General features: G+C 39.9%; 1 protein-coding gene across 2 annotated transcripts in view; it reads right to left on the reverse strand.

Moving 5' to 3' along the window:
* LOC115210343 (dolichyl-diphosphooligosaccharide--protein glycosyltransferase subunit STT3A) overlaps window positions 1-16,060 on the reverse strand; it is a 42,725-nt gene continuing 26,665 nt past the window's right edge. For both annotated transcript variants that reach the window (XM_029778879.2, XM_036501779.1), the window contains exons 9-16: window positions 15,297-15,449; window positions 9,878-9,960; window positions 9,427-9,588; window positions 7,391-7,579; window positions 6,107-6,223; window positions 3,853-3,955; window positions 2,195-2,383; window positions 1-318 (exon numbers count right to left, since the gene is read on the reverse strand). In XM_029778879.2, the coding sequence (XP_029634739.1) occupies window positions 173-318; window positions 2,195-2,383; window positions 3,853-3,955; window positions 6,107-6,223; window positions 7,391-7,579; window positions 9,427-9,588; window positions 9,878-9,960; window positions 15,297-15,449 (1,142 nt within the window). In that variant the 3' untranslated portion in view covers window positions 1-172. The remainder of the gene's footprint in view (window positions 319-2,194; window positions 2,384-3,852; window positions 3,956-6,106; window positions 6,224-7,390; window positions 7,580-9,426; window positions 9,589-9,877; window positions 9,961-15,296; window positions 15,450-16,060) is intronic.

The following is a 16,060-nucleotide window of genomic DNA, read 5'->3' on the forward strand; positions in this document are numbered from 1 at the left end:
TTAGGTCTGTAGTTTTAAACTGAAGAGCTTTAATGAAAACATCAGGAATTTGTTTGATATTGTGCGATATGTCTGAGATGTAAATGAAATGAAGAACTTCTTAGATTTGTCTTTCAGCAGATGAATGCTAGCGACTTGCTCTACAGAACATTACTTTTGCTCACTTGCATCGTTATACACCGCGGTTTTCAAGGTCTTTCACTTTGTAGATACGAACTAACCAGTGCTCAGTGGTATAGGCCTCTTCTAAGACATCTAGTTCAAAATCTTTGTTGCCAATTTCAGCATTGCGAACCCTGTCATAACCTGTGGGTTTTCCTGAAATAGATGAATTAAAAAGAGAATTAGGACAGAAGTAGATTTTAAAATATTTTTTTTTAATACAACCTAGTGTATTACTGCTAAGAATATGCATTCAAATCTAGCTATAGCTTTGTATTTGCTAACACAAATGAACCCTTTGTTTCACAATCAAGCAGTTAGCATTGGGAAGTGGAAAAATACAGGTCTAACAACATATCAACAAATATCCAAAACCTGCGGGAATAGACTAACCATGGAAAACCACAAACTATAAATAAACATATCTTGATATCAGAACTTGTGGAACAAACTGGGAACTGAATTCAAACTGCATCTATTACAAGATAAATATTTCATCTACAAATTGAATATTATAAATGATCTAATGGACAAATAGCTATATAAGTATGTCTGTGTGTGTGTATCCTTGTACATCACATGATGGTTGTAAATGAGAGCCATTGTTGCACAAGCGAGGTTCTTTGTAAAAAATATGTCAAATGATGGAAGAATATGACTTTGCTTGAAAACAGGTGAGGGTTGGTGACAAGAAGGGCATCTGGCTGTAGAAAGTCTGCCTCAACAAATTCCATCTGACCCATATGAACATGGAAACTAGGCAGCAAATGATGATGATGATGATGATTGCAACATGTAGCAATCTGACATGTACATGTTCAGTTCAATATCTTAGTTTAAGTTTCTCTTACAAACATTGATATTGGTACTCTTAATAATTATAAAATAGCTAATGTGTCACACACACACACACACACACACACTCTCTCTCTCTCTCTCTCTCTCTCTCTCTCTCTTGTCACAATAGACAGTGGTTAAATACAGCTGGATATCATTCCTAGAGGTAGGAACTGACATGTGGCTAATCCAGAATGAGACAAATGGGTGCTGGCTATTTGGATGGATGCTGATGATTTGGCACAGCTGACTGGACACTGAACCAGTTTTGAGGACAGTAATTTTTGGTGCAGCAGGTAATCACACACAGACACACACACAATAGTACATCAAGATTGAAGCCTGGTGCAGCCATCTGGTTTGCCATTCCTCAGTCAAATTGTCCAACCCATGCTAAGCATGGAAAGCGAACGTTAAACGATGATGATGATGATGATACAAATAGAAAGAAGGAGAGAGAGGCTTTGTAATATGTTAATTGAATATGTTTGGCATAAACATTTTCCTCTCTGACACATAAACAGAAACATGCTCACACACATAAACAGAAAGAAAGAGAGAGAGAATGAGAGAAACACTAAGATGTCTGATGACAAATAAGTCAGTAGTGAATCAGGGATGCCAAAGCATCTGATACTCTGGCAACATACAGCCTGACTTCATTCTGGTAATAAGAATTTTGAGGAAACACTTATAATGACAAACTGAAAAATGTTCAAATTTTCAAAACTATTTGCAATTAAGCTAACTTAATAAATGGAGGTGAAACAGTATTTAGATATGGAAACAAATTTGGAGGTAAAGTCTAGATAAATCACAAAAACAGAGCCAAAATTCAGTAAATAATCTAATATATCAAATTTAGATAATTTTAACCCTTTAGTGTTCAGATTATTCTGTAAAAAGTGATGTTTGTTTATTTAAAATGGCTTGAATTAATCATGCATTATCTTGTAATTTAGGGATTTCAGTGATGTGATTTTTTAGTTTTAGAATGACATGGTAGGGCTGAGGTAAGAAGCGAGATCTGGTCAGTTTCAATATAAAACAGGTTAAATATTTTGGCTGGACATGGCCGGTTTGAATGCTAAAGGGTTAATCAAATAATGTTAATAAGAAACACTGGAAGTAAAGCAATAAAAACAGAAATATAAAATGAAGAAACGTAAAATAGAAATTAAAAAAATAGGGTTACCTGATTCAGTGTAAACAGAACCAAACTGATAGTAACACATCTTGTACATAAGGCAGTTAAGAAGGACTGGAGAGCCTTCTTTATCAATTCTGAATTCTCCCTGTGGCGTATAGTAGTCGGATTCTTTGATATGAGTACCTCTCTCCGTGCTGCCACCAATCCGAACCATCCACAAAAATTTGTTGATGTCTAATAAATAAAATATTTTGAATGTTATCTAAATTGTTGCATAGGTCATCTCTGTTAACAGCAAAGACATGTGGTGGGTTGGGAGGAAGAGTAATTACACCTTTGACACAAAGTCTTAACAGATTTAAATCTCTCTGGCTTTCACATTACATCTTTTATGCCCGTGCTAGTAGGGTGCCAAGAGGACCATCCGAGCGTGATGGTTGCCAGAGCAGCCAACTGGCTTCTGTGCCAGTGGCACGTAAAAGGGCACCATTCGAGCGTGGTCGTTACCAATGTCACCTTCCTGGCACCTGTGCCAGTGGCATGTGTAAAAGGATTTGAGTGAGGTCATTGCCAGCACCGCCTGACTAGCCCCCATGCCGGTGGCATGTAAAAAGCACCCACTACACTCTCGGAGTGGTTGGCATTAGGAAGGGCATCCAGCTGTAGAAACTCTGCCAGATCAGGATTGGAGCCTGGTGCAGCCATCTGGTTCGCCAGCCCTCAGTCAAAATCGTCCAACTCATGCTAGCATGGAAAGCGGACGTTAAAAGATGATGATGATGATTTATTTGTATTATTCTTGTATAACCTTGCTATAAATTCAGCATTTTGAAAATATGTATAAGCTTTAGTTGAAAATATTAAGTGCTAGGACCACAGGAGCTATGTGGATCTTTTCTCACATCTGATGGCATTCAAAAACAGAATGTTGTGGTTCAGATTTTATACTTAGTATTTAAGACAACTCATGATTTTTAGGGTGATGATTTTTTAAGATTCATATTCTGTCCAATATATTAACATATATTATATCAGAGTGTGCGAGGTCGTCGCCAGTGTCACTGTGCAGGTGGCATGTAAAAAACACCATTTGGGCGTGGTCATTGCCAGTTCCACCAAACTGGCCCTCGTGCCGGTGGCACATAAAAGCACCAATACACTCTTGGAGCGGTTGGCATTAGGAAGGGCATCCAGCTGTAGAAACTCTGCCAGGTCAGATTGGAGTTTGGTTCGCCAGACCTCAGTCAAATCGTCCAACCCATGCTAGCATGGAAAGCGGATGTTAAATGATGATGATGTCAAGCTTAAGATTCAAGGTGAAAGATGTAATATAATAACAAATACGAATTCTTAAATTAAGACAGATATGACCCAAAGACCACAGTTAAAAAGTTTAGATCCCATCAGATATGAACTTTAATAAATTTTTTTAACCCTAACCTCATTCTAACTAAGTCTGCTATCAGTATGTTAATTTTAATGTTGTGTGATAAAGCTGAGTTCTTGTGAACAACATATTTTGAAGTTATGGGTTTCATGTAATAAGAATGGAAGAGCTGCACTCTATTGTTCACAGTTTCTAACCAAAGTTCAGTATCAAGTACAGGGAGTCTATTGTTGGGGTGCTTAGTGGGGGTAAAAAGAAAATGACTCTCCTTCATTTGTTATACTGGAAACAAAGTGGAAGGGCTGTAATGACTTACCGTCTGAAGAGTAGCCAGTCAAACCACCAAAAATGACCAAAACATAATTTACATCTAATTCACGCATTATTTCATAGGCTTTGTCCTCTGGTGAAGCCATTGCCTGGAGGAAGACAAAAAAAGAAAGGTTAACGGATATCATAAATTGCATGGTCCAATTAGACCAGTTGATAAAGAGATGAATATGGAAGCAAAAACCAACCTAACTTGATCAACTTAGTTTCCATGAAGTGAAATTTAAGTAAAACGATTTCAACAAGTCTACTTCATAACCAATGCATCATTTATAAAAGTGATACATGTGGGGAACAAATTAGACTAAACCCTCCACAGGTGAAATTATTAGATAGAAAAACAATATCTTGAATATTTTTACAAGAGTGGAGGCAAAGTGGCCCAGTTCCTTTTGAGTGTTGGGCCTCATGGAGGCAATTATGTCATGCTTGAGAAGAAGACCCATCAAGCCAAGCAAAATTGCAGTCGTGGCAGATACTGGTGCCATGCAAATGGTACCCATGTTGGTGGCACGTAAAAGCAACCATTATACTCTTGGAGTGGTTGACGTTAGGAAGGGCATCCAGCTGTAGAAAAACATGCCAAATCAGACTGGAGCCGGACACAACCTCCCAGTGTGCCAGCCCAATCAAACCATCCAACCCATGCCTACATGGACAACAGATGTTAAATGATGATGATGATGATGATGAACAATAATTTTGATGAGAAATTAAAAGAGAAATATCCATGTAGATAAAGCACTGGAATATATGTTCATACTTCTGAAATTCAGTCAATCTACTCTGCAGACAAGACAAATACACCTAACTCAGAGTGTCTCACTGTTGATCCTCCTCATCAATCCCTGAACATTACTTGTCTCAAGTCCTAGGATACATAGGGCTAGTTACCTGGCTTCCATGGCATATAAATGAGTGAGATTACATTTTTCCTGTACAGGACAGAAACCAGTCAGTCACAAGGTTATGCATTTACAGCTGAGTGGACTAAAGCAACTTGAAATGAAGCACTTTGCAAGAACACAACACACCACCAGTCTGAAAACTGAGATCACAATCTGGCGAGTGTGAGTGCAACACTCTAACCATTAAGCTATGTACCTTAAGTCAGGAGGTGTGTCTCGCTGTTAGCAATGAGTAAATAGACAAAGTAAAGTCATCTGAGAATTAGTAGTACCCTCAGTTTTTCTTGTGTCTAACACAAACAATTGTCAGTAGAACTATTAGTGGAGGTGTATGGTAATGGTTTGATATTCTGGGAATGATGTTAAGATTTGACAAGCAAGTAGTATAGTTGCCAAGTAAGGAGAGAATAGTAGAAGTATATAGTATGTAATTATTTAGGCGTAGGAGTGGCTGTGCAGTAAGTAGCTTGCTTACGAACCACATGGTTCCGGGTTCAGTCCCACTGTGTGGCACCTTGGGCAAGTGTCTTCTACTATAGCCTTGTGAGTGGATTTGCTAGACGGAAACTGAAAGAAGCTCGTCGTATATATGTATATATGTGTGTGTGTGTGTGTCTGTGTTTGTCCCCCTAACATCGCTTGACAACCGATTGCTGGTGTGTTTACGTCCCTGTAACTTAGCAGTTCGGCAAAAGAGACTGATAGAATAAGTACTAGGATTAAAAAGAATAAGTCCTGGGGTCAATTTGCTCGACTAAAGGCGGTGCTCCAGCATGGCCACAGTCACATGACTGAAACAAGTAAAAACGTAAGAGAGTCAGGATTGAACAGACCTAGGTTTTAGCAAGGTTTGAAATTATAACATTATAGATGGTAGTTCATTGCCTTCAGTTTTGTCTTCTATGAACCATTGATAAAAATAAATGACATACATAAAAAACAGACATTCAGTAACACACTCACACAGGAAATATAATATATATGAGGGATGCTGAAAAGTTCCTGGCTTTAAGGGTATCACAAAAAACCTGGCTGGAGGCCCAACCATCCGAGTTCTTTTACAGGACTTAGAAAAACTGAAGGACCGTTGCAATAACTGAGTGAATCTGAGAGGGGAATATGTCATATAAACTCATAATTAACTGATATCCCTGCATTTTCTTTTACCCAAAGCCAGGAACTTTTTAGCTTCCCCTTGTATAATTAAAAATTAAGCAATCTAAACAAATTTTTGGCAGCAAAGGGCAGAGATCTAAAGGAAAGATATTTATGAATGAAATATTAAAATCTTTAATAAAAACAAAAAAACAAATGCTCAGTTAATCTACTTACCTGGCCCACTCTGGATATGTGCGTATTATTCCACGTGTTATTGTCCACTAATATCGTCCGATTTGCCATCGCTGTTATCTGATATCCGTAATCCCACCAAGACATAACTTTAGCATCCTGAAGGAAGAACAATTCAATCAGTTAATTCATGCCTTTCCATCAACAATAAAGAATATTTTATTGTCTTTACAGAGGTGCAAGTATGCATGTGTGATATATAAGTTTGTTTTTCAACTACATGGCTCCAGGTTCAGTCCCACTGCATGGCACTTTGGGCAAGTGTCTTCTACATTCAACTTGTGAATGAATTTGGAAAATGGAAACTGAAAGAAGCTTATTACTATGTGTGCATGTGTGTTTTATTGTTGCCTTGCCTTGATATTTTGTAATAATTGTAAGCAAGTGTGACCATCAAGCAAGTGGTGTCCTGTATTCCTAGTCTTCCATGAAAGCATGTCTGATTATGAGGAAATATTACTTTCCTTGAAAACAGGTGAAGGTTGGTGACAGGAAAGGCATCCAATCATAGAAAATCTGCTTCAACAAATTCTATCTGCCCCATGCAAATGTGAAAAAGGAGGTGTTAAAATAATAATTATAAAGAAGCAAATATTTCATATTTTCAGAACGTGGCAAATAAAAAGCACCATTCAAGAGTGATCGTTATCAGCATCACTTTACTGGCACGTAAAAAACACCATTTGAGCGTGGTTGTTGCCAGTACTGCCTGACCAGCCCTTGTGCTGGTGGCACATAAAAGCACCCACTACACTCTTGGAGTGGTTGGCATTAGGAAGGGCATCCATCTGTAGAAACTCTGCCTGATCAGATTGGAGCCTGGTGCAGCCATCAGGTTTGCCAGTCCTCAGTCAAATCATGGAAAGCGGACATTAAACGATGATGATGAGTCCATCCTTTTATAATGTGGAACAATGCTAAACTTAAAGTAAAGGAGCTGTAGAAAAAAATTTATTTATATATAGATATATATAAAACAATAGCAACACAAGCATGGCTGTGTGGTTAAGAAGCTTGCTTAGCAACCACATGGTTTTGGGTTCAGTCCTACTGTGCAGCACTTTGGGAAAATGTCTCCCATTATAGCTCAGAGTCAACAAATGCCTTGTGTGTGTGTGTGTCCCACCATCACCACCATTGCTTTGGAATCAATGTTGTTCAACAAACCTCTTCAAGGCAGTGTTCTAGCATGGCCACAGTCAAATGAATGAAACAAGTAAATGAGAAAAGAAGCCCACACTGATAGCAACAAACAATAAAACAAACCTCTGGAGTGTTGTGCCGTAACCAATAATATGCTTCTCGAAAATCGTCAAAAATAATTCTTCCACCATCACCAGCTCTAGCTGAGAGAACAATTGAAGGGCTGGAATAAGCCTCAGATGTGACCCATGTGCAGTGGAATGTATACATTATCAAGAAGGTGGTTATCATTAAAACAACACCAGATGCAATCTGAAATCACAAGCAGAAAATTTGTGTTAAAGCAAACAATATCAGACGTATTAGCAATAGTATTTAAAAGTTTAGAGAATCTAAGAGGAACTGAATTATAGGAAGATGGCTTGAAGCATGCATGGTTTGGGTTGGGAGTCTGTGAGGTGAGACATAACTGTTGTTGTTTAACTCCAGGTTAGCCTTGATTAAGAAGACCCCTATGATCAAAGACATGCCAGTTGTGGCTATCCCATCTGTCTGTACAACTCGGATTAAATTATCATTTAAGGCAGTAGGGTATGATATGAGGGATATCTGGTTGCCATTTTTAACAGGTTGAATAGCTATATAGTGGCCTCCATCATTGGCTCCTGAGACAAAGTGAAAATGATAGGAGGAGGAAGGAAAATGAATGTATTTATTGAGTGTGTTTAGAATCAAAAAGATCACAGCAACAGCATTTCTGAAAAAGTTTTTACACTTACAGCAACAGAAGAAAGAGAACACAGACACTGGGTCAGTGGATAGCATATTCAAATATTAGAGTAAAAATTTCAGGATAAGGCATTGAATGCTTCTGATTAGGAATAAGGTAAATTTTGGTGATAGAGGGAATAATTGATTGGATTCAGTCTTGTATGTCGTTATTAATCCTGAAGATCTTGCTGTTGTTTAACCCTGGGCCAAATCTGATTGAGCAGATCTCTCATCAAAAGCATCCCAGTTATGATTTTTGCACTTTCTCGTAAGGGATTCTGTTTCTTACAGTTTGCTTCTTTGCTTGCCTCTTCATCATCATCATCATCATTTAGTGTCCGCTTTCCATGCTGGCATGAGTTGGACGGTTCAACTGGGGTCTGGGAAGCCAGAAGGCTGCACCAGGCCCAGTCTGATCTGGCAATGTTTCTATGGCTGGATGCCCTTCCTAACGCCAACCACTCCTCTTATTTTGCATAATATTCAAATTTCGATTTTATGGGTCCAAACCCATGCTAGCATGGAAAATGGATGTTAAACAATGATGATGATGATGACAAACAGTTTTGCCTTCCCTGTAACATTCATTTTTTTTTAGCTTCTTAGTTATGTTGTCTTGAATGAACAAAGATTGCATAGCATAAAAAGAACTCCTCAGTCTGCAGGAGACATGGAAACCTCTCTAGTGCTTGTGCCAACAACAACAACAAAACACATCCTGAATACTCTATAAAGTGGTTGGAGTGGAGAACAAATTAAGACAATGCAGAATAGGGATAGACTCTCCCCTTGCGGAAGAAATGACAACCTCTCCAGAACTGATTCCACAATGAAATATGCTAACGTGTCCATCCCATTTTTAAAATGGTAGGGTATAATTAAAAGGAGATATGGCTGCTATTTTAGTAGAACAAAAAATCTCATAAAGGCTGATAATGATGTCATACTTTGATGTGATTGCCTGCAAAACCTCACTAGGATTTGAAAACAATGTAGAAGGAGACTAAATACTACAAAGCTTTCGTATTGTTCTGTTTTGTCTCATAATTACCTTCACTTAGCCGTCTACTTTTGGCTTTTGGATACAATGTTTAAAGGCAAAGGTAATATTGATTTCAAATTTTGGCACAAGACCAGCAATTTTGAGGGAGGCAGATAAGTTGATTACATTGACCTCAGTGCTCAACTGGTATTAATTTTAACAACCTCGAAAGGATGCAAGGTAAAGCTAACCTTGGCAGAATTTGAACTCAGAATATAAAAATGGATGAAACGCTGCTAAGCATTTTGCCCACAGTGCTAACGATTCTGCTAGGTATGTTTTAAGAGTCAGATATTTAAGGCACATAATGTACAATACACAAAGAAATATAAGCATGCAAACATACTTCATTTCTCAGTGGGTAAGATGAATCTGATCGCTTTATTTTTTTCTCTTTGCGTGTAGAATCTAAATTTCTCATGTATGTGGTTAGTGTGGAGGAGAGACCAATTCCTGAAAGGATGCACATCACTGGTGCCAACACCAGCATCAAACGCACCATGACACCCTGCAACAGAGAACAATGATGCAAGTTAGATATGCAATGGATATATTACACAAAAGAATAGCAATGATGTAGAATTGAGTTATTTATATAAAACTATATTGAAATACAAAGAATCAAGATTAAAAAATGATATCACAAAGAACAAGATGTTCTCATATAACATGACTCAATAATATCTCTAAAGACAGTAACACATAATATAACAGTAAGGAAGGGAAATAACAAAAACAGAAAATACAAGAAGTAGTAAAATAAAATTGTATGGAAAGTTCGGAAGAGAAATACTTACGGCAAAGTAGATACTTGTGACACCATACATGATGATGAAAATATTTGCATCAGTCAGGCGGGAGAAACAGAAATAAAGACCAGCTACAAAACAAAATGGATATCTTATATGTTATAATACACAGGTTAATAACATGATGGTCAGATATTAATTATATACACAAGATTAATACTTACAATGCACTATAGTAAAGTGATTAAGTGGGAACAAAATGACCATGTTTAAGAACTCTTCAACTCATCAAATGATCCTACAAACTCCATTTCAGATGCAGAAAAAGATACCCACCAACTAAAACCCACCCAGGAACACTCCTGTCTTTGTCAGGTACACAATTTCATGTTTTCCACTATTACTATTGGCATGATGAAAAATAGGTCTGGAGAGGTCATAGATATGCTAGAGTGAAAACAAACATGCGTGCTGTATACAAAGGTCAGATAGAGGGGTATTTCCAACTGTAAATACAAATGCTTTTGAATGCAAGACAGTGCTGGATTTGGAGGAGCAAATATTTTGTTATTAGATATTAAAGTAACCAAGTTACTCAGAATATGGAACAGAAATGTTTTAGAAAGGGCAAGCCCTCATGTCTAGCATTTGATGATTTGAAGAAAACTTATCATACAAGTTATGAAACTCTACAATCTGGTGGTTGCTACAAAAACTAGGTGGAAGATAAATGATAGCTGTAATAGCTACATACAAAGGCATTAAGAAAGAGAAGAGTTAGCAATGAGAAGAGTTAGTAACGAGGAATTTAGCATGCAGAAAACTGTCCATCAGGGTTTAGTTCTTAGTCCCATCCTATAATTCTCTAGATCAGGTGTTCTTAATCATTTTTTTTTATCTATGGAACCCTTGATTACTATTCTATTCTGATGGACGCCCCCATAGCCAGTTGATGTTTAAAATCTAGTTTTATAGAAACTTCTTTCAAAATTCCTATTTTATTTTTCACTCATTCACTTGTGTAGGTTGAATTATGTAAAATGTCGGAGAAAGAAACCCAGTTGTTTTTTGTAATACATACCAATGCATCTTTTAAAACAAAATTTTTTCAAGGGCCCCTAAAATACTATTGTGGATCCCCTATTTATTATTTTGTTGTGTGAACCCCCAGAATTTTATATGGACTCTCAGGGGCCATATGGACCCCAGTTGAAAACCACTGCTCTAGATCATAACAGAAAAGTTTAAGACTGGCTGTTCATAGGAACTTCTGTCATCATCATCATCATCATCGTTTAGCGTCCGTTTTCCATGCTAGCATGGGTTGGACGGTTCCACTGGGGTCTGTGAAGCCAGAAGGCCTCATCAGGCCCAGTCAAATCTGGCAGTGTTTCTACGGCTGGATGCCCTTCCTAACGCCAACCACTCCGTGAGTGTAGTGGGTGCTTTTTACGTGCCACCCGCACTGGTGCCAGACAGAGCTGGCAAACGGCCACGAATGGATGGTGCTTTTTATGTGCCACCGGCACGAGGGACAGGCGAGGCTGGCAACGGACACGAAACGGGGCGGTGCTGGCAATGGTCGCGAAACGGAAAGTTCTCTTACATGCCACCGGCACTGGTAACACATCTGCAATTTCCATTGATCGATTTCGATTCTGATCGTCACTTGCCTCAACGGGTCTTCACAAGCAGAGTTTTGACATGCCACCGGCACTGGTAGCACATCCGCAATTTCCATTGATCGATTTCGATTCTGATCCTCACTTGCCTCATCACGTCTTCACAAGTAGAGTTTTGTGTCCCAAGAAGGGAAGGTATGCATATGTAGGCTGGCTCCATCCCATGTAGAAGGCCACGGGTTATGGACTCACTTGTCCTGCCGGGTCTTCTCGCGCACAGCACACTTCCAGAGGTCTCGGTCTCTAGTCATTTCCTCAGTGAGACCTAAAGTTCGAAGGTCGTGCTTCACCACCTCGTCCCAGGTTTTCCTGGGTCTGCCTCTTCCACAGGTTCCCTCAACCGCTAGGGTGTGGCACTTTTTCACACAACTATCTTCATCCATTCTCGCCACATGACCATACCAGCGCAAACGTCTCTCTTGCACACCACAACTGATGCTTCTTAGGTCCAGCTTTTCTCTCAAGGTACTTACACTCTGCCGAGTGTGAGTACCGGCATTACACATCCATCGGAGCATACTGGCTTCATTTCTAGCGAGCTTACGCATATCCTCAGCAGTCACGGCCCATGTTTCACTGCCATGTAGCATGGCTGTTCGTACACACGCATCATACAGTCTGCCTTTCACTCTGTGCGAGAGGCCTTTTGTCACCAGCAGAGGTAAGAGCTCTCTGAACTTTGCCCAAGCTATTCTTACTCTAGCAGTTACACTTTCAGCACACCCGCCCCCGCTGCTGACTTGGTCACCTAGGTAACGGAAACTATCAACTATTTCTAGTTTTTCTCCCTGGAAAGTGACGGAAGTTGGTCTCAGAGCATTTTCAGTGTTTATTGTTCCTGAGCATCTGCCACATACAAAAACCATCTTCCTAGTTAGCCTTCCTTTGACATTGCTGCATCTCTTATGTGTCCATAGCTTACACTTGGTGCATCTTATAGAGTTTCTACCTACACCTTTTCTACAGATCGAGCAGGGCCATCTACCTGAAGGTGTTTGTGATTTGTCTACCTTCCTACTGATTACGACTTTGGTTTTAGCTAGATTGACTCTGAGGCCCTTCGATTCTAATCCTTGTTTCCACACCTGAAACTTCTCCTCCAGTTCTGATAGCGACTCAGCAATTAGAGCAAGGTCATCAGCATAGAGGAGCTCCCAAGGGCATCCTGTCTTGAATTCCTCCGTTATTGCCTGGAGGACTCACCAGATAAGGGATCGGGGGACCCTGTCGAAGGCTTTCTCCATGTCAATAAAAGCCAGGTACAGGGGCTTATCTTTGGCGAGGTATTTCTCCTGCAGCTGCCTTACCAGGAATATAGCATCAGTAGTACTTTTCCCTGGCACAAACCCAAACTGCATCTCATCTAAACTAACTCTCTCTCTAATTAGTTGGGCTATGACCCTCTCCGTAACCTTCATCACCTGGTCCAACAGCTTGATACCTCTGTAGTTATTTGTATCTAGGGCATCACCTTTACCTTTGTAGCAGTTGACTATTATACTGCTACACCAGTCATTGGGTATGACCCCTTTGTGTATCACCTGATTAACTATACGGGTGACTAGGCTATAGCCGACACTACCAGACATTTTGAGCATCTCTGCAGTGATTCCTGATGGGCCTGGGGCTTTCCCTGTCTTCATGCTTCTAATTGCCTAAGCTACCATGGAACTATCAACTCGGATAGCTGGTCCCTCTGTTGGGTCAACATTCGGCAGACTCTCTTTATCCCATTCATTTTCTTCATTCAGCAACCTTTCATAGTGGCATCTCCAAACCTCTCTCTTTGCATCCTCATTTAGCGCAAGTGAACCATCTTCCATGCGAACACACTTCTCTCCTACCACATCACGATTCTCTCTCACACACTGTCTTGCAACACGAAACACCTCCAGTCTTTGGTCCTCACGGCGCAGAACATTGGCAAATTTTTTCTTATCTGCTTCCCCTCTGGCTAAATAAACCTGTCTCCTAGCTTCTCTTTTGGCAGTCTGATACAATCCCCTGCTACCCCCATTTTTCCAGACCTTCCAAGCCTGTCTCTTTTCTCTAATAGCCCTGTCTACAATATTGTTCCACCACCACGTTATTCTAGGTCGAGAGGGGACTTTGCACCAGCCACAGATCTGGTCAGTGGCTCTCAGCAGGTTGTCCCTTAGAAACGTCCAGCTGTCTTCTACCCCCTGTGATGCTCTATCCCCTTCTACTTCGTCAGAGGCTTCAAGTAATATGTCCCTAAATCTCTGTCCATTTGCAGGATCTTTAAGCTTCCAGATCCTTCTTCTCCATATTTGTCGTCTTCTGGTTGTCCTCCTAGTCCTGATCCTAAAGTCACTAACTACCAGTCTATGTTGTGGGGTACATTCTTCACCTGGGAAGGTTTTGGTATTTATAAGCAGCCATCTCTCCCTTTGCCTTGTAAGGATGTAGTCAATTTGGCTGGTATGTTGGCCCGATTGGTAAGTGACTAGGTGGCTGGTAGGTTTCCTGAAGTTAGTGTTGCAAATCATAAGATTATTTGCATCGCAGAACTCCAGCAGCCTGGTTCCCTCCTCGTTGCGGGAGCCATAGCCATAGCCTCCATGTACGCCATGGAAGCCCCCAGCATGTCGTCCGTGACCATTGAAGTCACCAGCCACAAAGATAAGGTCTCTGTCGTTCGTCAACGAGGTAGTCTGCAGTAGAGTGTCATAGAATCGGTCTTTCTGTCCATCGGGTAGCCCCGACTGAGGAGCATAGGCTGATATAATGGTTGCTAAACTATGATGAAGCACTAATCTAATCTTAAGTATGTTGATAAAATAGTTTACATAACTAAATCTGTGTAGAATTAAAGAGAAACTCGAAATGTGGAAGCAATCTACAGAAGTAGTTGGCAGGAAGAGCAACTGCAATAAATTCTTTGGAATGTTTGGAGTGCTACCTGGAAGTAGTTACTAGCTTTTCTTACCCAAGAGACATAATTAGCAGTGAATGTTCCAAAAATATAATAGAGTAAGAATGGAGAGAAAAGAGTCCAGGAAGCTATAACTTCTGCTGGCTTCAAAGGATTTCTCTTTCTCTGAGTGAGAGGCAGACTGAAGATGCATGTGTACACAAGTGCAACATTGCATGGTAGTAACACATGGGCAGTGAATGCAAAGAATGAGTGAAGGCTGGTAAAAATTGGGCAACATTCACCTTAATAGACAGACTTTTGGAATAGCAATCACACACAAATATGAACTACTCCACTTCTTTTAGAATTTTTTCCTTGTTTTATAGTATCCCGCATTTCAAAACACTGGTGGGGAAGATGTTCTTCTAAAAAATTTTTTTTTAAATCCATGTTTTTCAAATGTGCTGCACTTCCCTCATTGTACCTTCAGAACAGCAGACACCACTAAAATGACGCCGTTTTTTCTTCTTTTTTTGTCATTTTATTGTATTCCATACTGAAAACTGCTATTTGTAAAGAGCTGAAACAAACACAAAGCATCTTATCTATGCTCAGATGATTCTGCCACACCAATAATAATAATAATAATAATAATTATGGCTTCAAATTTTGGCAGGAGGCCAGCAATTTTGGGGACGGGGCTAAGTCAATTACAATGACCCCAGTGTTCAACTGGTACTTATTTTATAGACCCTGAAAGGATGAAAGGCAAAACTGACCTCAGCAGAATTTGAACTGAGAATGTAAAGACGGATGAAATGAATAATAATAATAGTAGTAGTAGAAGACGAAGAAGAAGAAGAACAACAACAACAACAATAATAATGATTGCAGCAGCAGCACTTACCTGGGAACAAGAATACCAACATTTGTAAATCAAAATAGAATGAACTCCATGTTGTAGGCTGATGTTCTGAGACAGATGCAATAATAGGAATGTTGTTTTTGGCATAAGAAGGATCCAACAGTGCATAGAAACGCCCAGTCCATGGAGATATTTCTGAGATCACAGATTAAGGAAAACCCAACAGATGATAATTAAAGACAAAAAATATTTTCCTCATTTAACCCTTTGATACACAAGACAAATTTCCCTGGTTTACATGCATTATATATGATACACATGTGGAGGCGCAATGGCCCAGTGGTTAGGGCAGCGGACTCGCAGTCATAGGATCGCGGTTTCGATTCCTAGACCGGGCGTTGTGAGTGTTTATTGAGCGAAAACACCTAAAGCTCCACGAGGCTCCGGCAGGGGATGGTGGTGATCCCTGCTGTACTCTTTCACCATAACTTTCTCTCACTCTTACTTCCTGTTTCTGTTGTACCTGTATTTCAAAGGGCCGGCCTTGTCACTCTCTGTGTCATGCTGAATATCCCCGAGAACTACGTTAAGGGTACACGTGTCTGTGGAGTGCTCAGCCACTTACACATTAATTTCACGAGCAGGCTGTTCCGTTGATTCGGATCAACTGGAACCCTCGTCGTCGTAACCGACGGAGTGCTTCCATCCATATGATACACATTCCCAATATTTTTCAACCATCAGAGTAACTTGGGACTTAGGAAAGGAAAGCTTTATATTACTCAAAACAAGGGCTAATTAAAACG

The sequence above is a fragment of the Octopus sinensis genome, linkage group LG4 (genome assembly GCF_006345805.1).
Source record: "Octopus sinensis linkage group LG4, ASM634580v1, whole genome shotgun sequence".
Taxonomy (NCBI): Eukaryota; Metazoa; Mollusca; class Cephalopoda; order Octopoda; family Octopodidae; genus Octopus; species Octopus sinensis.